General features: G+C 44.7%; 1 protein-coding gene across 3 annotated transcripts in view; it reads left to right on the forward strand.

The window, feature by feature from the left end:
* Positions 1-25,614, forward strand: part of sema5a (sema domain, seven thrombospondin repeats (type 1 and type 1-like), transmembrane domain (TM) and short cytoplasmic domain, (semaphorin) 5A) — a 128,320-nt gene that overhangs the window by 77,588 nt on the left and 25,118 nt on the right. For all 3 annotated transcript variants that reach the window (XR_014621200.1, XR_014621201.1, XM_084340692.1), the window contains exons 11-16: positions 2,518-2,725; positions 4,640-4,757; positions 8,003-8,184; positions 9,984-10,127; positions 14,625-14,772; positions 24,854-25,079. Coding sequence is in view for 1 of the 3 variants with exons in the window: in XM_084340692.1 (XP_084196818.1) it covers positions 2,518-2,725; positions 4,640-4,757; positions 8,003-8,184; positions 9,984-10,127; positions 14,625-14,772; positions 24,854-25,079 (1,026 nt within the window). In the remaining 2 variants the exon portion in view is untranslated. The remainder of the gene's footprint in view (positions 1-2,517; positions 2,726-4,639; positions 4,758-8,002; positions 8,185-9,983; positions 10,128-14,624; positions 14,773-24,853; positions 25,080-25,614) is intronic.

Below are 25,614 nucleotides of genomic sequence, written 5' to 3' on the forward strand. Positions count from 1 at the left end.
ATCCGCCGTTGCAGTGAAAAAATGGAGTGAAATTGCCTTGGAGTGAAAGGCAATGGCGCGACTCTCTCTGCTCAAGGGCTCTGGACGTCGCATACTATCGAGCACCAGTCAGGATGAAGCAATAATGACAGTGGTGGGGATGTTTGCCAATGTTGCCAGCACTGTCAGGCTAATCTGATCAACTCACACCTGCATAGTCTTGGAGAACATAGTTTAAAGTGCTAAACTCTTAAAAAATAACACCTAACCTTGTGTTGCCAGCTTCAGCTTTACTTGACGCTTTTATTGTCATGAGGGTTGATTTTTATAGATGAATACATACAATATAAAACCAAGTTCAGGAGCTTCAAGTCCCCAAATTGCACTTTATGTATGAGAAAAGGGCCCACCAGAAGAATAATGAAACCAATAGCTCTGTAATTCTGAGGAGACATCAAAGCTTAGCTGTCTGACACAACTTTGATCGCCCTTCGCCTCCATATGTCCTCCATATGCACAACGTATCACTCTGGTGCAACCCCTCACTAAGAGATCTTAGACTCTATGAAACAGCCAAGAGCCACATGTGTCAAAAGAAGACAGACGAGTGATTAAGAACATATACATACATGCAGCTCTGATTTAACCCCTCCACGTTATCCCTGTCTGAACTGCACGGCGCTGCCTGCTTATCAGCGGACTGTTTGATCACACGGGTGTGACAATGTGTGATGTTGGACTTGGCAAAGTGCTGGAAACAGTATCAGCAAGACACCAGATACACAGCAGCGGTCGGTGTCTGTTCTGTATTATGATATAACAGACAATATGGATTATGAGCGGATGTGCCTAACAGAATTTGAACGTAGTGACCCACTTCACTGTGCTAATGTACCGTAGGCCCACTGGGAAATGTCAACATGATCTTCCTGTTGTACCGTCGGTGTTATTTTAGGATATCACACATACAAGCACACCCTCTCGCACGCACGCACGGCCCGTTCCAGTTCAGTGGCTCTGTGCTTGGCATCTCCCTCGAAAACTCCCCTCTCATTGTTTGCATGGCGCTGTGATCAATGTAGCGTCGGACCAGAACTGCCCACACTGCAAGTTCCCCAGACACTACCCAGACGCTAATGAAAACATCTGAAACGCTGCCAAGGCCATTGGGTAGCGCACATATTGTACCTAATCACATTCTATTATTAACGCATAAATGCTCGCCGCTGATTGGGTCCGTTGTGGAAAACCTGATAGCTCCCAACTGGGGGTCCAAAGATGTCAAGGTGTAAGGTTCCTTTATTCAAACAGCAGATTTCAACTCCCTTGTTACTCAGCCCTCATTACTAATTTCAGCCCTGCAGCAGTATTTTTCTCTCGCAGTTAACGTGAACAGAATTCAGTTAACTGCAAAAGATTTCCGAAAGTTCCCGGTTCCCCAAAGTGCCACTTTTTAAAACCAGTAATGGAGTTGAGAGATTGTGAAGTTACATGCCTTGAGAAAAAATAATTAACAGGCCAGTGTTGGAAAGTTATTGGAAAACTTTAATCACTTACTCATTACATATCACTAATTAAATTACATTGCTTTCGTAATTACTCAACAGCAAAGGTAATTTCAACTTGTGTGGAATTAGAACAGGAGACATTATAAGATATCCCTTTATTGATCCTCAGTGCGCTGCAGCGGCACAAAGAGAAATGAATAAATACAAGAATTCTAAGATGTTAACATAACAACAGGTATTTTCTTAGCTTAGGGTTGGAAAAACAGTGCACATATCCTGGACCAGTCTACTCACTGATTGGAAGTAAATAATGAAGTATTACTGGGAGCAGTAACTGCATTGTAATCCCTCACTCTACTTGTAACTTGAAAAAGTAACACTACTGCAACACATTACCAAGTAATTCTTTGCTGTCCAACCCTGCTCGGAGCAATACTTAACTTTTACATCCTTTACTTTGAAACAATCTATTAGCAATTCACCCTTCTTCCCATGGCATCCCTGTGCACCTAATTACTTTTTCTTCACCCAGGGGATTTCATGTATAATAGATTATGTTTGTTTTAGCTCTCCCAAAAGAAAATCTGCCCCTAACTGTATCTCCCGGGGCCTACCTTACATAAAAATAAAGGTCAGGACGTATTCACAATGACGTGCATTTCCACGCTTTTCTTTCTCAGAACTACAAAGTGCTTTCTTCCCCTGGAATATCCCCCTCAAAGAAAAGTAGGCCAGAAATCATGCATTCAGGTGCCATAACCAATTCCCTGGTTGCACCTACAGCACTGCATGTTGATGGCATAACCAAGCCTGGCACGTCAGCCGCCACCAGTCTTTCTTATTTCGGGAGTGATTTCTGTGTGTGGTTCACACTGAGTTCACCTCGACTTCTGTGTCCCTCCTCAGACTCTGCTATTCTTCCCCCTCCTCTTCTTCACTCTTCACCACTCTTACCTTCCCTCGCACAGATAAACACCCTCCTTCCTCTCCGTGACCGAATCCTCTCTTCCTCCCTTTTTTCCCCCTCCAGATTACGGTACTATCAGGAAAGTGCTCTCTCCTCTCAATCAGTCCACGGGGAGCTGCCTATTGGAGGAAATCGAGCTGTTCCCACCCAGGAAGCGGCAGCCGATCCGGAGCCTGCTGATCCTGCACAGCCGGAGCGAGCTTTATGTCGGTGTTAGAGATCAGGTCATCAAGATCCCGCTCAAGAGATGCAGCTACCACAAGAGCAGAGAGTGAGTGCAGCGCACAAACAAAAACACCATTAATCTCAATGGAAACTGTCAAAAGCAAATATGCACACGACGACGTTTTAGAGCTGCCTCTTTCATAAGATGCTTTTTATCTGCGAGGGCCAGGCCTGTGTGTTGGTCAGGGGGCCTTCGCTGAGATTTTAAACCCCGTAAATCAGCTTTTGTCTGAGCCACTGGAGGTGCCCAGGGCTGCCCTCCGTCTGTCCGTCTCACTGTCTTCCTCTCGTCATTGAACCGTGCTGCAGCTGTGTGTGTGTGTGTGTGTGTGTGTGTGTGTGTGTATTAAACAGATATACTGTATCGAGTTTCCGTCCGTCTGGAAGACGCGCCGTCAAGGCATAAATATTGGCAAAGAGAACCCGAGACAGAGGCCGCGGTGCGAAGACTCACCGTAAGATTGGGATCCCATCCATCATCGCGCGCAGAGAAAAGGAATCGCACCTGCATTCCTTATCTCCCGCACAATAAGCTGTTATTGGAATACAGAGAAGAGTCAAGGCTTCATGTTACAGCTGTGGCTCTGTGATAGATGCAGCAGCCATTATGGCACTTCATCACCTCTTTCACGGCTTTTTCTTTTTCTTTTTTTTTATAAGAGAGAACGAGGGAAAACAAAACAGATAGAAGAAATAAAAGCTCACACACGAACTGGCAGCTACAGTACAGGGAGAGTTACTGGGTTCATCGCTGACATTTCTTTGAGGTTTACCTGTTTGAAATATTAGAAGGCTGTCTCTCTTTTTGGCTGTCTGCTGTGCGGCTCACTGATGGGTGGTGTACAACCGCAAGGCCCTGAAGGCCCTCTGAAAGACAGGTATTAGCTTGTTCCGTCTCTCTTTCATTCTGCACCGCTGCCGTCATCCCTTCTATCCCTATCCATAACTCTCTGCTTTTCCTTAGCCACCCAGACGCTACGTCAGTCACCCTGCGTGCGCGAGCGACCACCGGGTGTTTGCCTCTCCGCATTCTCAAATGGATGGCTGCATTAGTCCCGTGTCCTTGCATAAGTGCACTTGTGTCGGCGCTCGCTTCGTTGTTATGAAAGCCACGGACAACTTTGGTTGCGTTTCACTAGAGGCATGTCAGGCGGCGCTGATGCTTGCAGCCGGGAGATATGTCATTGTGCTGTCACCGCAGACTAGTATTTGCATGAAAAGAGTAACATCAGGCTTTTTATTGCACTCGATAAACAACCCGAAGCAGATATGGCAGAGACGGATCCAGCTATCTTCGCGACAGTATCCTCACAGTCAATATTTTTTGGGCTGATAAGCTATTTGAGTCAGAGATGTATTTGTCTGTGTGTGTGTGTGTGTGTGTGTGTGTGTGTGTGTGTCTGTGTGTCTGTGTGTCTGTGTGTGTCTGTGTACGGACACAGAACTATAATCCTGGCGCTGAAGATTACCTGAGAAATCAGCGCATTGTGTTAAGACATAATTTTAGGCCGCTGATGCGATGTAAGCATCGTAGGGAACCGTAGCACTCTCCATTCATAAATAAACAAAATTATAATTTTTCCCCTGCCTGTCTTATCTCTCCTCTCCTCTTCTCTCCTCCCTCTCGTCCAGGTTCATTTCCAGCTTCGACACTTTTCTGTCTCTTCCCAGTCTCTTTTTCAGTGTTTCTCCCCTCCTCTCCTTTGCCACTCTCTCCCCCTGCCCTCCTCTCCCATCTTATCTCTCCCATTCCCTATTTTTACATCCATCAGTTCCTCACCTTATCTCCCAACTTTCTCCATAATCTCTGCTCTTTTAATCTCCCTGTCTAAACCTGATGTTTGATTGTGTGTCCTGTCACAGTGCAGAGCTATCTCTATTCACATAAGACAGCTTAATAAAAGCATATTAAAAAAAAAAAAAAAAAAAAGAGTTAACTTTATTCTCTTCGTCCTTTCAGAGCCTGTGTGGGGGCCAGGGACCCGTACTGTGGCTGGGACCTGTTGTTGAAGAAATGCACCACGCTGGAGGAGAGTGTCAGAATGAGTCAGTGGGAGCAGAGCATCACAAAATGCCCTGTGAGTTGCTACCTGATGTCTACATACATCATTTTACTTCACTGGCTGTCTCCACTTTGAAACTTTCAAGTTGTAAGAAAACACAATTATCCTTCCCCGGCCTTCATGCTCTCCTCTTCACGTGGATTTAATACTCACATTCATCTGTGCTCCTCTGGAAGCCACAGCCTGCTCTGTATTCTCTCCATACGCTCACAATCTCCAAGCAGCAGCCCCTAAAAACCAGCCTCGGAAACACATCCGCGCCGGAGAAAGGGCATCTTGGGATTGAACAACTTGACTTTAAGGGAGTGACGCACACCCCGGGAATGATCCGGAGCGCTGCCTCAATCATTCACCTCTGACTACTTGTTCATTAGCGGAACAATCTCATCCATTTATTTTAACGTGCACCAAATTTGGGAGCAGTATAAGGGGGTGGCAAGCCTATCAATTTCAGAATGGCTCTACTCCTTTTTAAGCGTTTCGCAGACATCATTTTCAGCAGAGAGTGCGGTGCGCCTCCCTACTCTTTAATGTGGCTTCGTGTTCAGAGGGATATTTGGCATTTGAGCCACTGAGCGCCCAGTGGCATCTGTCAGCAAAGCTGTGGCAGAAACTTGGCCAATACTGCATCCACATATGTATAAATATATATATTTATATATACATGCATGCCTATATGCATAAACAGGCACACACATTATAATTTTGCCAAGTCACATTGGCTGCAACTCAGCATTTATTTTCACGCACTAGAGACTGAAACTCCCTCAGCCAATTGCAGCATTTCTGTAGCATTACTACATTAAACATAGTCAGCTTAACTTAGCATAAAGACTGGAAACAGCCAGCCTGGATCTGTCCAAAGATAAATAAATAACAAATAAAACGATCCACACCTCTGAAGCTCACCAGTTAACCCATTGTGTGCTTTATATATCGCTCGTTTAATCAGTGCATAAAGGGAACATGAGCAGTGGTTTCCTGTCCACTAAGCTAAGCTAAGCTATCTGTCTCCAAACTATTACTTCCAATGCAAGATTTGAGCAAAAATCTGTGTTTCCAGCAGAAGCGTGGCCACCAAGCCTTTAATTTTATATTTGTATTTGGCCACAGCACCGTCCACACCGGCAATGTCATCTGTATTTACTCACTTACCCTTGGTCTAACCAGGTCCGATCCATTTAGCGTGAGCATGAATTAACTTTGGCAGTTATAACTTTGAATGCTGGCAGAGTGAAATGGCCATACAATAGGGCTCGTGAAGCCAGAGCAGGATGGTTAAATTGTTTGCCGGCAACGATTTAATGCCAAGCTGGAAAAAAAAAAAAAACAGGGAAACAAGAAGCTGCCTTTTATCACAGTTAGTGTTTCACTCCCTATGAGTCCATTAACAGTTTTTAAAAAGGCTTAACTGGCTGAATGTCTGGAAGTCTGGAGCTGGAGGCCAGTCAAGGGTTTGTACAGTGAGTTGCGTTGTGTAGGCAGGGACAGCGGATACACATTACCAACCTGTTCCCAAACACCATCTGGCAACACAGTCTCAAATCTATATGGAAACCGAGCAAAAAATTAGTTCCTATTTCAGGGGAAGGTACAAGTCTTAGTCAGTGTTCTGTATGTTTTTCACTCAGGTAAAATGAAAATATTCTTTAGAATAAAAAAATGGGACAGCTGTTCCAATTTCAGCCTGTGAAAAAGAAATGATTTCTATTATAAACCACATAAAGCATGAGTGGTTCTCATCATCCTTCGGGATTGATCGATCACCCTTTTTCTTGTGTCCTTTTCTTTCTGCTTTATACTTGAATGAAAGAACCTACTCTTTTATTTATTTATATGTATTTTTCAGGGTCAAATATTCAACCTGAGATTTATAACGCCATACACTGATCTGTAGTGTACACAATCTTGAAACCCACTCGCTACAATGCAATGTTCTGCTGGGAAACCTTGGGTCCTGGCATTTTTGGTGGATTCCACTAGACACACACCACCCAAACACCTTACCGTTCAAGTACACCCCTCATGGCATTGGCAATCGGCAATAGCAATTACCCCTGCGGCAGGATGATGCACCCTGCCACATCGCAACTGCTCAGGAACGGCCCGGAGAACATGACTAAGAGCTCAAGGCGTCTACATGGCCTCCTAACTCCCCAGATCACAAACCGATCGACCGTCCATGGGTCGTGCCAGAATTGTATGATTCACGGAGGCCCTACATCACCACCCACAGGGCTCAAAGCATCACCCAAAAATGCTAAGTCTGATGCACGGTGGGGCCTCCATGGATCGAACTTGTTGCCATGAGGGAGTGTACAATGTTTATGTTTAGGTGGGTGTGGACGTGGCATCCACAAGATTCCTAGTACTCAAGGTTTTCCAGCAGAGCACTGGATAGTACTAAGTGGTTTCGACTGATCAGTATATATTCATGCCCTATATCAGTTATGGTCTAAGCTGTAAATGATTGGTGAAGAAAGGTGCAATATTGCCTGTCTCTGTCTAGCTGTTTGTTTTCTCTGCAGCCCACTGATGCAAATGTTGTCTGTCTTAGCCAAGCGTCCCCCATTTAGGCAGACGGCAGAGTTCAATTACCAGCGAGAGCGGAGGGCAGGCGTTATTTCTGCTTCTGCCAAAGCAGCTGATGATCACGCTCTCGCCTCTCCCCCCGTACATAAGTGTCCTTTGCATTTTTAAATCACCCTGGAATGCAGCAGCGACGTGGCTCATATCATCTGCAGCTCGGAATCTCACGCCGGTGCTTTTTTTTGTGTTTAGCTCGTACGCCAAGGACACCACTCGTAATTCATAGCTCCTGCAATATCGGAGCCTTCCCGTTTCATTCTGTTTTGCTTCATATATCTATTTATGTTGCCACTTTTATTTCCTCATATTTCTGTCCTTTGAATGTGTCCATTCACGGCATTGATTTTCCTCTCTGAATCTCCCTTTTGCTGTTCTGGAATCTCATCATATCCTGAGACAATTTTCATACATCTTCCTCGTGTTTATGGCACATTTTCGCCCATATAACCGCACAATTTTGGATGTGCTGTAGATGATGTAATGCTGTTTTTTTTGCATCTATTTGAGGGAAATTGATTTCTGTTTGCGTCCGCCATAGTAGCCGTGGGCGGTGTTTCCCAGAGCAACACATCCCTGAGAGCATCGGTCTAATGCAATGACCACTTTCCGAGAAAGGCCATTACTCTGAAATGGTTTATTTTTTTTTTTTTTGCTCTTTTCATTGCTAACAGATCCGCAACGTGACTGTGGATGGAGGCTTCGGCTCCTGGTCAGGCTGGTCCACATGCAGTCATAATGATGGAGGCAGCGCGGGGTCCTGTCTGTGTCGGACACGAGCCTGCGATAACCCCGCCCCTCAGTGCGGAGGCCAGCAGTGCCATGGCATCAGCGTGGAGGTCGCCAACTGCTCCAGGTAAATGATTTTTGTGACGACGCCACATCTGTCTTTGCCGGCAGTTTATGAATATGCACAGTGGTCTTTTGTATAAAGAGGATGGCACAGTAAGGGTGTAGATACCGAAAATTGTTAATTTATTCCCTGCATCCTCACACCTAGTCATCAGAAATGCACACACATTTAATTGTTTCCTATTACACATTCAGTGTCACTTATTTGGGGCTGAAAAGTGTTGATGGGGTGTTGTTCACGCCGCTCGCTCAGCTGATACGAGAATGATTTTTAACACTCCGAGTTAAAATTATCTGCTGGTGTGCATCAATCTTGTGCCTGCCAAACAGAGCTTATGAACATACCCATGCATAAAAGATGTCACATCTGTGTTGATAAGGCAGCTAAGAATTGTTTTCATTATTAATTCATTCGTCTATGATTTTGTTTAAGAAGCATTACATCTCTTAGTCTAATTAATGTCTGAAAGTAATAATGTGCTTATCGCAAGTTACCAGAGCCCCAGATATTAAATTTACGATGAAACAGAAAGAGAAAAATGCAGCTGATGGATGGAGGGACATGTAGAAAGAGTCTGTGACCATAACTGTACAAGAGTTGAAAAGAAAAAAGAACAATTACACTAAAGGACGGTGAAAAGGCTGCCTGATAAGCATGAGATACACATCTGCCATCAATACAGTGTTAAACATTAACATATGATATACATCAAGCTATATCCTGGGCAGGCAATCAACAGGAACTACTCATGGAAGTTAGTCACTATTAAGACAACACTTTATATCGACCATGCTGGTAATTTTAGTAGTCCTTCTTAATGTATTTGATTTTAACAAGCATGAAACCATTTTAAAAGGAAAGATCGACGCAGGTGTTACAGCGCAAACAAAGAGGAAGGTGCTGGAGAACATGGGGCGACAGATAAACTCCTCGTTCCCTTTGGTCGTATGCACCAGTGAGGAATGTGAAAATTGGCGGTATGTGTTGCAGTATAAAGCGAGAGGGGAGAGGGGGACTGTGAAAGCTGTTTGTGTGATCACTCCGCTGGTGGAAGGTTGCGACAGACCCGAGTCATCACCGCCGCACTATTGCATTTTCGCAGTTGCCAAATATCTCAGTGTTGTGATCACTTTGTAGCTTTATTGCGTTGGTTTGGAGATGGGAGTGCATATCTAATGAGATTGACCAAAAACATTATCTCAGCATGATAAACTGTAGCGTTTCATTAACTCATCGTCATTTAGCATTTGGAGAATTATTTCTTTAACTTCCCACCATTTTCTCCTCTGCTTCAGAAAGTCCTTTGTCTCTTAAAAGTCCTCCCTCTCTACTCCTCGCAACATTCCACCTTAGGAGCGCCTCTTAGGGCTTAGATGCTTTGTGAATAACTTCTATCTTTGCCAGGATCGTCACTCGTTCGTCACAGGATCATCATCACTAGGAGCGACTCTTTGTAGCTTTATGATAACAGCCTCAGAAACCTTGATCTTCATCTGTGAAACTCATCTCTATCTGCCCCTTTATTTCTTCCTGAACAATAAAGATCTGGCAGAAAAGCATCTTCTGTGACTTCTGTGTTGTTATGTGTTCTTAATTAGATTGATTTACAGCCTCAAATCAGCTTCCAGAACTTAAATTTAAGCCACATTGTAACCCCTCTATGAGAAAGCAAAGTCATTCCTCGCGGTGTTATCGGCTCGTGAGAATAATGTGACTTTCCTCTCGCTCTTATCTCGTTGTTGTCCTTCTATCGGTGGCTAAAGTTGTAGCTTAGACTAATGCTGCTCCGCTTGTCTCCATAGAAACGGAGCCTGGACTCCCTGGACTTCCTGGTCTCCCTGCAGCACCAGCTGCGGCATCGGCTTCCAGGTCCGACAGCGCTCCTGCAGCAACCCGACCCCTCGCCACGGCGGACGAGTGTGTGTGGGCCAGAACCGCGAGGAGAGGTATAATGCGCACACCTACACACGAGGTTGCATGTTCATACGTTCATTCCCATGCCCTGATGAAAGCAAATTCATGCTGTAGCTGCGATTGGATTTGCGTGCGTGTCATGAAAAAGAAAATAGGCTCTTTGTTCCATAATTTGCAACCTGCAGTTTGTAAGTATGACTTTGACTGTGACTTTTTCTTGTTCCTTTTTCTTTTTTTCCCCCCCTCACTTCTGTCCAAGTTTGTGACAGCCAATTAAGGAATGAGTGGGATAGGCCTGTGCTTGGGTAATTATCTGGCTTTCACACACAGACCGAGGCTGCGTTTTGAAGCTTTGGAGGCTTTGGCGTAGAATAATCGCCTTTTTAAAGATGTTTGTGTGGTTTCTAAGCAACCTTCAAGGCCTGCAAAAAAATAAATCAGTATTTCAAGGAGAGGGAGTGTGACAAAGCACAAAGAGACGCACAAAGCAGCCCAGGTAGAAAAGGTCAAGAGCTGAGAAGTTGTTGCTCGCCTCTCAATTTGTTCGGGTTATTTCAAACTTTCCCTTCAAGCGTTTGCCAAATCAAAAAACAACTGAGGAAAACCTTGACAGCTTCCGTGGTGTGGTGAAAATTAGACACGCCGTGGCTCTATTACATTATTCTAAATTCCCTTTTAATAGAAATGGGTGTTGCTTAATGAACTCGGGCATACCTCTCCCGTGTCCATAGTGTTTGTGAGGCATCACGCTGGTGTTTTTCATCCAACTCCTGCTGTGAACCACAGGTGGAGGCAGGAAAAGAGCAAATAAATACAGTTCAGAGGGTATGGGGAAGGAAAAGGGAGTAATCAATTGTTACCAATTGTTACCATGGCAACAGAAAAGCATTGCGCTGGACGAGTTATTGGATACGGACCTTCAAGGATGAACCTCATATTGCATCCTCTTTTTTCACACTTTCTCATCTTCTTTAACCTCCCACCACCCCTTTTCTCACTCACTGGTGCTCCTGGTTGAGCAGTCCTTTTCTCAACGACTGCTCCACCAGCAGCTCTGAGTGAACCGGCCACGGCGCAGTTACACCACCTACACGCACCAACGAAACCGCTGGCTGGCATCGAAAGACCACGGCAGGCCTAGAAGCAGGTTTTTTTTTTCTGCCACCCCCTCTTATTTTCTTTAATCTCCTTTGTTCACTGCTCTCGGTACTTGCTCCGTTCAGCTATTTAAAAACACCTTAGGCCAGTTAGGGGCCAGCTGTGAGGGCTGGAAGAAGAAGAAGAGAAGCGAGAGGAGATTTTGTGCGTGAATGTGTGCGAGAGAGAGACAGACAGATAGTAAGAGAAAATGTGTTAACAGATGAATTATGCTGCGTCAGTCTGAGTCTGCCTGAGGGAGAAAAAGATAGGCGAGGGATGCGAGAAAATGTTTTTTGCGTGTGTTCATGATATGAGCGTATCCATGTGTGTCAGACATGCATATCACCCCCCCAAAAAAAAACTTTCAACTGTGTCGCAACGTCCCAAAAACTTCCAGCACATCTGTTGTTTATAGCTACCCATGTGTGAAATAAGTCAAGTCCTCTGTACGAGCTTTAATACGCATAGCATGAAAAAGGACTGGCATTTTATCAGCTTTTTTTGCTCACCGAACGATTCTTTTAATGCCGCAAAAGGCTTTTTATTTTATGGGGCACAGGCCTCCTTTCAGAGGTGTTAGGCGTCTGCTGCGAGCCTCACTCACTTTGTTCTTCCCGTGTTGCCTCGAGTGCCCCGTTCGAATTAACGCTCCAGACTTTATGTTCAGACATGAATGCATATGGCGTGGGCTCATGTGTACATAAACAAACATAACTGGAAAAAAACAAAAAAGAAAGATTCAAAGTCCTTCTTCTTTCACCTCTTCTCTGTGGTGTTTTTCCGCCGACAGGCTCCCCTAAAGTTTGGCCCTGATTGTTTGCAGCAGGGAGAGCTTTTAAAGATAAAGCAAATGTTCTGAAACCGACCGTGCAGCAGCAGCAGCGCTGTGGGCTTAAATCTGGCTGGTTAATGCCTGCGTTTATGAACCTTCTGTCAGTATTTCTCCTCAGCATACTGACTTCGTCCACACTGCTTACTCAGCCTATAGCGAGTAATTAGCAGCGTTTTAGTCCCATCAGCTCTGTGTGTTTTTAAAGAGGAGAGAAAAGGATAAGAGGGACTAAAGCCTCTGATTTGTCTGAAATGATTAAAGTGTGTATGATGATGATTTTGAAGCCCTAAATCTGCTTTATATTGATCGCGGCAGCTTTTCATCGCGCTGCGGTGCACAGCGGGGGTATTTTGTCTTTGTGTGCGCGTGAGGGTGCGCGTCTTCCTCCTCCTCTCAGGCTTCGGCGAGATTGTAATCCACACTCTTCCTCACTGCTCCGCACTCCCCCGCCGTATCATCCCGCTAAAAGCGTGCAGATTAGTAAAAAGTGGGAAAGAACACTCTGCTCTAAGGATTTTTTATAACCGGGGTATACAGAGTGTAGCTTTTGATTTGCCACGAACAATAGCAAGAGTTTTTTGAGAGGAGCACAATGGAAATACCCAGCCTGAGCCTCCAGAGGAAGGGTATAAAGTTAAAGCTATTTTAGCACAAGAAGACTCAGTTTTCCTCAAAAGGCAGTCGTGCGCCAAAACACAACAAAACAGCAATAAAAGCAATTTTATAGGATGCGTAGAAGTTGTAAAATAAATTATATGGCTCTAATAAGCCTGGCAATCGTCTGTCGTTATTGTATAATGGGGACTGAGTAATTAAGTATTTTAGACATCGCAGTAATCCTGTCTTGTAAAACGATGTAATTAGAGATGATGCATGCATCATTGTGGCTTTTTTTAATTGGCTGTGTCAATGAATTATGCAAAATGCATATGCATGATCATTAAGATTGGAGATGGAATGTTCTTAGATGTTCTTCTATGCAACGCTGGCTGCTACGCCACACGCAGACGGACCTGTCTCTGCTAGCATGAGTCGATCAGACGTTCACCGTGTTCTCTGCAGTCTGCGGCCACATCAAAGACATGCGCCGGGATTTGTTAAAGTTTGTTTTAAGTGGAGTTTACACGCCCGTTCAGACTGCCCTGTCTTGTGGTATGAACTCTTTGTAGCTATTTCAGTTCAGCGGCAAGGTTTTAGAAGTGTGGTGACGTCTTCAGTGCCCTTCACATTTAATTTTAGTGCTCAGTCAGATAAAGTAGCTATTTCATTTTCCACAGACCATTCAAAAGACAGTGTCAGTCATTATCCAGCATGAGTAAAGCTCATTGTTAAAGCTCGCCGCCTCGTATCTGTCATTTAAATCTTGTAACTAGAGTACACAATCCAATTAAAGCTGCACTCTTCATTTTTTCTGTAATAACAATGGATCAAGTGAGTGTGTGCAGTGTGAAAGGGATCACTCGTAGTGATACATCTACAGCAGCCTTCAGCTCTACGAAACATTTTCAGCATCTTTCAGCTCATTGTTGCTCATTGATTTTCATGTCCGCAGCTTGGTTCAATCTCATCCTGTTCACCAACATCCTTCAACCCACCCAACCCACTGTACACTACCAGCCCACCACCAAAGGGAGCCAATGTCCCGTTAGACCAAAAGCCCATGTTTTCTGACTATTGCTCCAGATAAACACACTCTGGTATTGATTAATTAATTGATGTAACTAACTTATTTTTTCCTCACCCTAACCAAGCAGTTTTGTTTACCATGTGTTTATTATTGTTACCATGACAACGAAGGTCTGTTCCTGCACGTCTGAATACACTAAGATATTAAAGACGCAATATGTGAGAATTTTAGTTTTAAAAACATTTAAAAATTAACTAAAATGATCAAAAGATTGTGAAGAAATAACAGTTTTGATGTGACAGGTCCATGCATGTTGCAGAGATATACCGAAATCATGCTAACCACCTCGCCCTGGACCATCCCGGGCCAAAAATCTGGTGCTAGCAGAGTAAAAAGCATGACTCTAAATAATTGTTAATGTTGCTCCATACTGCTGGATGTGTAAACAGCCAAGAGTTTGCTGTGATCTTTGTCCTTAAAAGCTTTTTACGTGATTATCCATCAGTTCTGTATTTACAGCTTGTTTGTTGTGCTTCCACCAACTGTACAAAAATTCAATTAATGAATGTGTAACCTTGGATATCCCACTATATCACGTACTAGCCTTGGCAGATATATATATATAATGGTGCTGTGCTCCTTGAAAATGTAATAAATTGCAAACAGCTAATATATATATTCTACCGTTCCTTTCTCCCTGGAGATTAAAAAGCTTTGTAGTTGTTGTCAATAACTGTCGCTTGTTTTTCTGGTTGTCCGACTTTTCATCTGTTTTCTTCTTCTTTGCTGGTTGTGTGGTTGTCTGACTGAACGCTAGATCTTATCCTTAATAAGACAAATGTATATCTACTTAAAACTAAGTTATAATGTGAATAAAGTAAAGAGATATCTGCACACTGACCCCCTGCTGTCCACGCTCTTCCCTCCCAGGTACTGTAACGAACACCTGCCCTGCCCGCCGCACGTCTACTGGTCAGCCTGGTCGGCATGGGAACGCTGCACCCAGCCTTGCGGCGGAGGCATCCAGTCACGTCGCAGAACCTGTGAGAACGGCAACGACTGTCCCGGGTGTGGTCAGGTATGTCACGCGAAACAATGGCTCTCATGCACGCACCGTCTTTCTATCCCTCTGCTCATTGTTTAGGAGCTGAGCCTCAGTCATTTAATGCGATGAAGAGTCAGTGGTGATGAAATTGGAACGTCTAACACGACCAAATCCCCTGGCTATATTTATACAGTGGCAGCAGCCATCAGATTTATTACCAAGACCTATTTAATACCACACACACACAGTAATCACTTCACATATGAATAGGCTTATTTTCTGCCGCAAAGCTTTTTCCAAAGCATGGATGATGCAAGGGAAGTGTTGAAATACGACCGCTCCTCTTGTTGACAGAATTATGTGATGCTCGTGTTATTTCTGTTGCCATTTTCACACATACACGCACACACACTCATCCACAGTCTGGGTAAAAATAAGAGAGAATGAACATGATAGCTGTAGCTTCTCGTGTCCCTCTTGGAAACGGATTAAAGAATATAGGTCAGGGTCTTGTGGATGCATGAGATCCCTGAAGTGTGTTTTTTTGTTTGTTTGTTTGCTTCTTTGTCATTTTGAGTAAAAAAGAGTTGTAGATGGTTTAAGGGGAAAAAAAAACACTGAATAGCTGCTTTGAATCTAGGCGTAGAATTAAGATTATAATCAGGATTACACACAGATGCTACCTCTTTGATGCTGTATTTGCATGTGTGAATACATGCCTTTTCTCAGTGTCTGCGTGTGGAATAAACGATTGGACACCATGTAAAATTAAAAGGATCTTGGATGGTGTTTGTTTAAAAAAAAAAGAAAAAAGCTCTGCCAAACACTGAAAAAGCCTTCAACGACCCAAATAACATTTAGCTGAAAAAGCACATCCCACAGGTTGTGTAATGGCCCGTTGTGACGCTAAAGAACACACTGCCAGCATTATGAAACATCCCACACAAGGCCTCGCAACCCCAAGAGCATATATAGTATCTGATAATTGCCCATGACACATTAGTAGCTCCGCAACGCCCAAATGAAAAGTCTGACCTCCCATTAAGTCGCAATTTAGCACTCACACCGTATCACCCACTGCTACGTGTACCTACCTTCTCGTTCTCCGTGTCTCTCTCACACACACACACACACATTCCCATCGGATGGCAGCTGTCGTATTTCTGTCACTACGCGGCGACCATTATCCTCACCGGAGCATCCTGGGAATGCAGCAGCATTCCTGGAGGTACTCGGTTCAGAGGAGTAAAGCGACGATGAGCGCGAGGGAACCCGAGGAGCAAGCTCGTCGCCGCCGCTTCCAAAAGGGGAAAGCCCGTCCCTGAGTGTCTGGTATTTCTGATGTCTGGAGACGAGTTCAGGCTCACTGAGCAGGAGATGTAAGGGAGAGTTTTCATTGGTGTCAGCCGAGGGGACAGGTTCATAGTGATTACAGGCAAGGAAGTGGCATACGAGAGAGAGCTGAGGCGGGTCAGCGGGAAAGGTCGAAAGATCACCTTGTATGGACTCAATACTCCCTCTGTCTGTTTCACCCACTCCGTCTCTCGGACTTTAACTTGTTGTCGCCTTTTTGTTTTGCTGCCTCATCGACTCCCTGTCTCCGAGCACGGTCCGCGCGGACTTAATTGGGGCCATGTCACCCGCCAGAGTTGTAATTACATGCAGATTTCTGCAGACACCTTCTCTTTCCCGAGGACGGCTTTATTTGGACAGCTTGGCTAACTTGTGCTCAAGCTGCATATTTACTCAGATCAAAGAAACATTTGCCGCCTTTCATTTACAACACTGATAAGGTGCTTAATGACACAGCTGGTAATGTATAACAATCGCTTCAATGCACTTAATGCCCGGAAGAAGTAAAGCTTAAGTGTTCAAGACAGGAAAACATTTCAGTGAAATGAATTATATAAATTTGTATTCCTCACTCGAAGATCAATGATGATGGGAGTGTGTTCTTTTAATTTCATCAAGTATCCCCCCCCCCCAAAAAAAAGTGATAAATGTGATGTTTTTTTATGTGCCATCTGTCGGAGTTCTCTTCCCCCGGATGGATCTAAGTTTAATTAAACAGAAGGAGACCACACACACACATAATTGCACACACGCATGTTGCAGCTTCTGTCATCACAGCTACTTTTTTTTTTTAGACCAGGCACCCAACTGAGACCTGAATACATGAACACCGTGTATGTCTTATTCATTGGTGTTTGCTATGTACTTGTGTGTATTCATGTTTACCAGCCAGGATTGATATCGCTGCAGCCACCTGCGGTCAGCTCCAGGCGTTCGCCAGACATTAATCGACAGCAGAGAGCCAACATCTGCTTGGTGATTTACTGAGATTTCGGGCAGAGAAATACTTACATGAAAGTTTGAAAAGTGTACAGAGATGGACTGAAGTAACCAGTCTCAGGTCAATCACTGAGCGTTCAGTTGATACATTTCTTGTGATTCTTTATTGATCCCCGAAGCGAAATTTTCTACACTTACAACCCCTCCACAGGGAGCTCACAGCAGAGTCAGATACAGAAGAGCTCAAGTGAAGCTAGTAGGGATTCAGGTCAAGGACACTTAAGTTTAAACAAAAGTGTCTCCACAGACTTTACAGCCCTGCTAGGGTAAAAACTAAATGTTACTAAAAGAAACAAACTCTCGGTGCATAATTTCCATCAGACCTGCCCTAGTGTTGCCCTGTGTGCCATTGCCCTCAGCAGTCTTATCATCATCGAAGTACTTAGTCCTGAGGTGCTCCGTGCCTTATTTTGCTGATGCAAAAGGCCACATGACTGCAACTTCATCAGTCTGAGCCCTGGTCCATGCACCGCGCTGCTCCGTCTCTCTCGTTTCACTGTGTCCGCAGTACAGGTTTGACTCCCCGGAGGAGCTGGCAAAATCTGGTGATGCAGCGTACCACCAGCGCTTTTTGACTCCGTGTTTGCCTGCGTCGTTTCTCAAAAACTCCTCTGGAAAATAGGATGCGAGCTCAGTCAGCCGACCTTGGATGACTTGGAGGGAAAAAAAACATGTTTTTTTCCATGTCAATGAAGTGATGAGTCATAATTCAGTTAAGGTTAGGTACTCTGAAAAAGAAGTTATTAATACCCAAGATTTGGAAGTTTTTAAGTGCTGCCAAAACACAATGCGGTTATATCTGGGGCTGACAAATTATGCCAAAACAGGAGTGCAACATGCTACAGTCCCATGAATGGCCACTTAAGGCTGGCTCCAAAAGTGAGTCAATCCCCACAAGACCCTATTAAAATGCCCAACTTTATGTTTACAGGCTGGTACAATAACGGTTTAGATCGCTTTAGCTGATTTCCTTTGACCAAAAGCTAAACTGAACTTGAGCATACACCTTGACATACACCTTCGATGCCGACAATTACTCGCTATCTCAGGGATAATTTACAGTAAGGTATTCTGGCTGTTTGGGGTGAATAAACACAAATAAGGAGCCCGTGTCCACTGACAGAAAATCGCTGTTGGTTTTGATTGACGGCTATTAACGATATGTTAACAAGGGCTGACCACACAGCTGATAACAAGCTTACAACGCGTAGGCTGATAAAAGCACAACACTCACCAGCAACAGTCAGTGTACAAACAATCTGCTCCCACAAATGGACTTTTCGGTTTCAGACTGATAAAGCTCAGGATGGACAAACACAGCCAGAACAAGGCTCTTCCATTTTCTTGGTTACCAGGGTGATGGTCGACAACTCCCGGCCAATACATGATGGGTGCCTGAAAAAGAGCGCCGGTGATGCTACCAGCATCTTTTTGAACCCTGATCCTGCAATTCTGTGCAAACACAGATAGCTTGTTAGCTTTAGCTAGCTAGGTAGTTCCAGCTAGGTGGACGTGTTTTAGTAACCAGGGTTCATTCAGCTCTCCCCAGCACCACCCACCTCTTTGTGGCCCTTCTTATCACTTGATTTATTACCACAGTAAATGGTTTATTCATGATTCATGGACTCAATCACTAGTTTGAGGGGTTCTTCAACACAGCATGATGTTCATTTAGTAAATTATGGTCCCATTTAGGATAAAATGGAAGGGAAAGCAGGGTATGCTTGATCAATGATCTTCAGACAGATCCAGTCGGGATATCCTCCCTATCTCCACCCTCTCGTCCAAATGTGGTCACTTCTGGCTCGAATAAACCGAGATGGTGACGGCCATATTGCTGACCCCACGTCACAGCGGGTTTACACTTCACACCTCATCGTAAAAAACTCACATGCTGTTTATCAAGGCCGACTGAGGAGTTGAAGGAATCATTGTTCATGAGCATAAAAGATTAAAGTGACTTGTATATTTGCTATAATTAATTAATTAGTTTTGCAGTCAGCTTATTGATCAGCTGTGAGGACTCAGTTTTTATCCCTAGAACAGAGGAAAACTCCCACAGACTTGTCCAACCTTCACAATACATCACAGCAAACATGCAGTCTTAATTTGGCTTTGTCAGAGTCTCAGCTTCCTGGCTACTTTATGATGTTTTCAGTTGATGTTTGAGTTTGCCCATTACATTCTTCACCAGGCACCGAAGGAACAAATCTCCTTCAGGAAGTAATTTCTCGAATTTCCTACTTTATACTCCAAAGCACTGTACATCAAATGTCTTACACATCCGAGGATGATCGAAAAGGATCATTTTTCTCTGCAGAGCTGCACATCTTGACTCTCCCTCACAGAGTTAAGTAAGTCAAATATGGGGCCATGCAGAACTGACGATGCGCAGAGCTGCTTAATGACACCGAGAGCTGTTCTATTTACCTGCGATAAATTCAGTAGTGCAGCCAGGCTGTGAAATGAAAGTTAAGTACCCAGTGTTTGTGTAGGCAGACTGATGTGTGAACACACTTGTGCAGGTTTTTTTGTGTTGTTCAGTGTTTGTGTGTGCGCGTTGGCGTGTGTGCGCGCACTGGTGTGTAGCCAGGAGACCTGCTCCTGGCCGACAGCAGGCTTCATTATGGAGTCAGACTTGTGGGGAGACAGAGAGAGAGAGAGAGAGAGGAGGAAGTCAGTGTTTGACAAAGTGTGTTGTGGCCGGCGCTGCTAATTGAACTGATGTGTCACAGAGACTTGAGAAACATTAGGACTTCGTCTCCGTGGACTCGACCACAATAGATAAAGACGTAAGCACTGGAGAGGATTAGTCACTCTCACATCTCACATCTGGACCATTTACTTAAACATCGGGCACTAGTGTGTATTCGTCGGCGTCCTTGTTACCACACACACGTCCCTCTCCCTCTCCTCTCTCTCTCTCTCTCTCTCCCACACACATACTCACAGCTCTCCCAGTCCAATAAGACATATAATGAGTGTAATGATGGTAGCAGGCTGGAGTGGCACGACTCCTTATTATTCACCTCCCACAGCTGGCCAGACACCACAGAGAGCCTTTTGTACCTACACACACACACACACACACAAGTTAAGACCCACAATGTATTTCACTCCCCACTCCACATTCATACATTCCTCAATAAAAATAAGGAGAGAGGCTGAGGGCTTATACTTCCCCAGTTCTCGGGCACTATGCTGACACACACACTGTCTCTCGCTCTCCCTCTTCTTCCTCCTCAGCCTGTATCCCCTCAGCCCATAACACCTAAAAAAATAAGCAGATAGGGTCTGCAGAAAGGATGGAGAGGGAGGGAGATAGGAGCCGCCTGAATCCATAAATCAGCCATGCATAAACTTATAAGCATGCACGCGCCTCACACACACACACACACACACACACACGTCAGTGCCAAAGTGCCAGCCTAAAGTCAAACTTTCACTCAGCAGTCAACTTGACAGACACACACACAAACACTCACTCAGCCAGACCACCACTTCCATACTGACCAGCTTGTTTGTGTGAGGCAGTAAAGATGCTATCAGGCGTCCTCCTCCCACCCAGCTCTCCTGAGCTCCAGCCAAAAACACATTACAGCGCCGGCCGTCTCCGAGCAGCTGCCTGTTAAAGGTGTTGCACAGCAGAAAATCGCTGCTCTCCATTTGCTCATAATGCATATCAGCGCTCACGCTCGGAGGGAGGGGGGGGGCGGATATGAGACGAAAATCAGCAGACTAATTGAATCCAATTTTGTGTTCCACATGGCACTTGTCACGTTCCACTGCTTTCCGCCATGTTTTCACTTTCGGTTAATTTCTCTGGAATTGAGATGCGAGTGTGGCAGGAAATGTTTCCCGTTTTTTTGTTGTTTTCCTGTGGTTTTATTAGTGTGTTTTATTAGCTGGACACACCGAGTGGAAAGAGTGAGCTAAAAACATTTCAGTAGCTCATGTTGATCAGCTTCTTTTTGCCTCTCAGTGAATCAAAAGTTTAATTAAAACACAGTCTTTTCTGTTCAGAGGCACATTTACATGGCCGACATGTAACGTATGCCTGAGATGACCTATTCACTGCTCGGGCTCGGTGAATGTCATTTGCTTGTGTGTGAGTTTGAGTTTAGGGTTTTTTATAGGCAGAGACATAGCGATGTTTATTTCACATCCTCAGGTCTATTTTGAATGCATTATTCAAAACGTTATAAAAATTGCCACTCTCAAAGCGAGGGGACTGACTGTGTTTTTGTTATTATGCCAGATTTTGTATTCATGTGCGTAGCCAATATAACAAGGCTGTTGTTTTTTTTTTCAGGAAAAGGCAATAAACTGTCCGCTGCCCTTCAACTTTTTTTTATTGGATGTTGTAGTCAACAGCAGGGGTCTTCAACCTTTATTTTTCATATCATGGATCCCCAGGTGGGATGATACTGGAGACCACCATCATATCTTCATTGCATTACGTCATATTTACACCAGCAGAGTTTATTATCTTTGCTGCAGGAATGTTTTTTTTACACCTCCGTGGAAGTGCCAGCCGTGTTTGGAGGCTTTATGTTTATGAGTTGTCCTTTTGTCCCCTTCTTGTGAACCCATATCTCGGGAACGCCTTGAGGGAATTTCTTCAAATATAGCACAGCCGCCCACTTGGACACACATAAACTGATTATGGGAGTCTGGTCAAAGGTCAGAGGTCACTGTGACCTCACAAAACACAGAATTCACACGCTAATTATTTCACACAAATGTCTAATAGGATAAAATCATGAAGTGATGGCATTTTGTATCCAAAAGGTCAAAGGTCAACTTCACTGCGACATTATCAGCTGCTGTAAGTGATATATTTTCATTGGAGTAAGTGTTAAATAGCTAACTGATATAGAGTGGTCAGTAACGCATGTCTCTCCTCCCCTGCCCACTTTATCCAATCAGGAGAGAGAACTCCATGAAGAGGCGGTCCTGTCTGAACGTGAAAATGTAGCGAGCAGGTTCCTCCTGTTTGCTGCTTTGTCTGGCAATTACCGCGTCGCGTTTGTGTGGTGACGTAGAGAGGAGGGAGGGGACAGCTAACTGCAAAACCAACAGGAAGTTAGCTAAAACAACGCTCACATTAGCTTCAGCATATATTATTATATGAATCTGGACAAACGGATGCAATGTGCAACTTGACTGGTAAGCGGTTGCATACAACTGCGGACCGATGATTGTAGTTTGTTGTTATTATTCAGCTATTTTGACAGGATTTTCAAAATAAAAGTCCAGAAACACGCTCACAAATGGTTTCATCAAACCCACAGGCTTGAACAAGTGCCCGTTCCCTTCCACATAAATAAATCAGTACATTTATAAATATGTAAGGTTCATGGAAATATCTAAATTAAATTTGCATGGCTCCCACTGAACATTTAGCTAACAGCCACTGGATTCTGTTTCATTGGTGACACAAATCACCGTAACTCGAGGCTCTTTAGCTAACCCTCACTGCTGCTGTCTTAATCCTGATGAATCTGAATTGCAAACAATCGAGAGAACGACAGGATGTTTGTGTGTATGAGGGATGTATTCTTAATTGCACCCCTTTGAATTAATACAAACACACGTGTTTCAGGTTGTACTCAGCCACCAAATCCCTACAATTCCACCACAAACCTTAAGCAGTGGTCACTGACTTTTTTGGCTTTTGACTGCTTAAAGCGAAGCGATATCTGCCTGTCACAGGTTGTGGCCTTAATGTGGATGTAAGTTTTGAGCAGGTTAAACAAAGAGTCATTCTTCCATCTCAGATTGTTTTGTGTGAAGGGTTTTAGAGGCGTGAACGGGTCAGAGTATCCAGAACTTCACAAATCAATAATGAGAGAAAACAAAGTTAAAGCTCCGGTGCATGCTGTACATGTGCGTGCTCTCAACACGCCGCACAGCTTTTGATGTCTTGTTGTTACATGTACACTGACCACCTCACCTACTTTAGCTGTACGAGTTGTGGATGCCTTCGGAGACCTTGAATCAAGTTCAGCGTTAAACCCAGTAATTATCTCCTTAGCCCTCTGCATCGACACTAATCCTGAGAGAGTACAGGAAAAAACGCTTAGCAGACAAGCCTCATTAAATATTTACTGTGTTTGGCCACCATCAACAACTCACACAACAAACACCCACAGATCGCTTGCCTTTCTCCCCTCCATTCATGCCCATGTGTTGCGGTGGCGGCGGCGAGACGCTGAGGTGGACTTTCCTTTCTTCCCTTTTTTTTTGTTATTGGCTGATAACCAGAGATTGTGGGCCGGCCCGCGATGCGTGATGATGTTAAATATTAATGTCTGGAGATGATTACTGCGCTAGATGGAGAGAGGCAGGAAGTGCGGTGGAGGTGACACCCTCATTCATCACGGGGGCCCTAACAGAATCTAAATCCTCCCTGTGTTTTTAACCTTGGTACCCCAGGGAAGAGAGGCAGGGGGAGGAGACGAGGGCGGATGGGGAGAGACAGAGAGAGATGAGGCAAAAAGAAACAAGGGGAAGGAGGAAGGGAGCTGACACAGAGCGAGTTATGAACAGCGTGTGAAAAGGAGGCTGAGAGAAACATAAAGATGGAGAGATGGATGGAATGTGAGAGAGCAGGAGAGAGAATAAAAGAGGAGGTGGGATGGTGAGAAATGGAGGTGCATACTGTATAGCGCTCCTCTCCCCGGCTGACCTGTCAGCCTATCCCGTGTGACAGGCTGACGGATGTGCAGAGAGGAACTCTTATCTTATTTTGTCAAGGTCTGGCAGTCACTCAAGGGCTATTCAGCATAAATAAACAAGTGTGAGGGAAAATGGCAGCCATCTCACCTTCCCCTCTGTGGTGTCATTTTCCCTTCAGACGTATCACTACCTCCGTCTCCCTTATTTATTTAGCCGGGCACAAAAGGGGTCCGGACTGCCTATTACCCACCTATTATCTTCTTGAATGAGATCATCATATATGGCGGTGCCGCGGAAGAAGCAAGAGTGTTTTTTATTCAGTCCAAATAGAAGTTGGCTGAGAGAAGTGGAGGCAAAATATATACTTATGAGAGTTCTGAATGAGACTCACATATCATGCTGTTAGAGCTTCAGTGCTGCGTTTTTCATTTTTAGTGCCCAGCGCTCGAAGCCAGATGCAGATAGGAGAAAGAGTTGCCATTATTGCCTTCCACTTCCACACCTTTTTCTTCCTCTTCCTGCCTCATCTCCTCCATCCTTTCCCCTTGGTTATAAATTAAACTTGATCAATGACCTTTTCTGCCTGGCTTGTTTGCCTCATGCCATGTTCAGCAAGCGGTCTAATGGGAACGCATCCTGCCGGCAGACTGGCAGGTTATGTAGCGGCCAGGCGAACGTGGCCCCGGATGGATTCTGAGGGGTGTTTTGGGGGATGAGCCGCCCTGGATTGGCAACGTGCGTGTACAGTAAACCAGCCAGAACTGGAATCAGGAGGCTTTCAAGGATGAATGATGATGAGAGCTTTAAAAAGGCTGTTTATTTCCTCGTAAAATAAGCTGTTTAATTTCATATTAGTCACTGCTGAGAATTTCAAAAAGCAATTGTCCTGTCCATTATCATGCTTGGGAAGTACACCAGAAATTCTGTCCGAGCCTGTCATGTTTAATTATTGCTTTAATGATTTGTGATTATCTCCTCCCACGCTTACAGTAGACGTGGCAAATTCACCTGCCTGCAAACGTGCTTGAAATGAAGAAACGCTCAAATGCAATAAAAAAAAAATGCTTCTCTGTCACTGCAGGAGTACCAGTCGTGCAACACCCTGCCGTGTCCCGACCTGAAGAAGACCACGCCCTGGACTCCCTGGACGCCCGTCAACATCTCCGACAACGGCGGCCACTACGAGCAACGCTTCCGATACACTTGCAAAGCTCGCATCCCGGACCCCAGCCTGCTGGAAGTGGGCAGGCAGAGGATCGAGATGCGCTACTGCTCCAGCGACGGCTCCACGGGCTGCTCCACTGACGGTGAGTGCAGAGTGGGAGAGACAGATGGTCTCTTTCCGGCTATCTCAGCCTCTGGATGTTTCCGTGTTATCTCCCTCCAACTGGCTTTCCGTATCTCTGCAGGCTAGTTATTGGCCTCCTCGCCTCGAGCCATTCCTTCTCCCTGTCTGTTGTCCATTAGATCTTTCTCCCTCGAACTTTTCCCCTCGCTCGTTTTCTGTCCTGCAAAAGTTGTGAAAGAGCGGCGTCTTAATCAGCCCTCGTGTTTACGTCTTCTTCCGTCTTCCGCGACTTTATCAACAGATCAAAGCGTCGAGCGTTGTTAATGAACTTCCAATCCACAAAGCCGATCAGCCGCTTACAAAGACACAAACACACACAGACGCAGATGCTCAAACTTAAATTATAGTCTTGCAAAGGACTCACTCCTTATCCGTCATCCCAGCTATTCCCCTTTGCACCACACAGTCTCAGCCAGCCCAACCCCTGTGAATTAAACCCTGTAAATGTTTGTACAAACAGGCTGCTAATTGACAAGTTGTTTATGTTGTCAAGT

Source organism: Pagrus pagrus, assembly GCF_965226575.1.
Source record: "Pagrus pagrus genome assembly, chromosome: 20".
In the NCBI taxonomy this organism is placed as follows: domain Eukaryota; kingdom Metazoa; phylum Chordata; class Actinopteri; order Spariformes; family Sparidae; genus Pagrus; species Pagrus pagrus.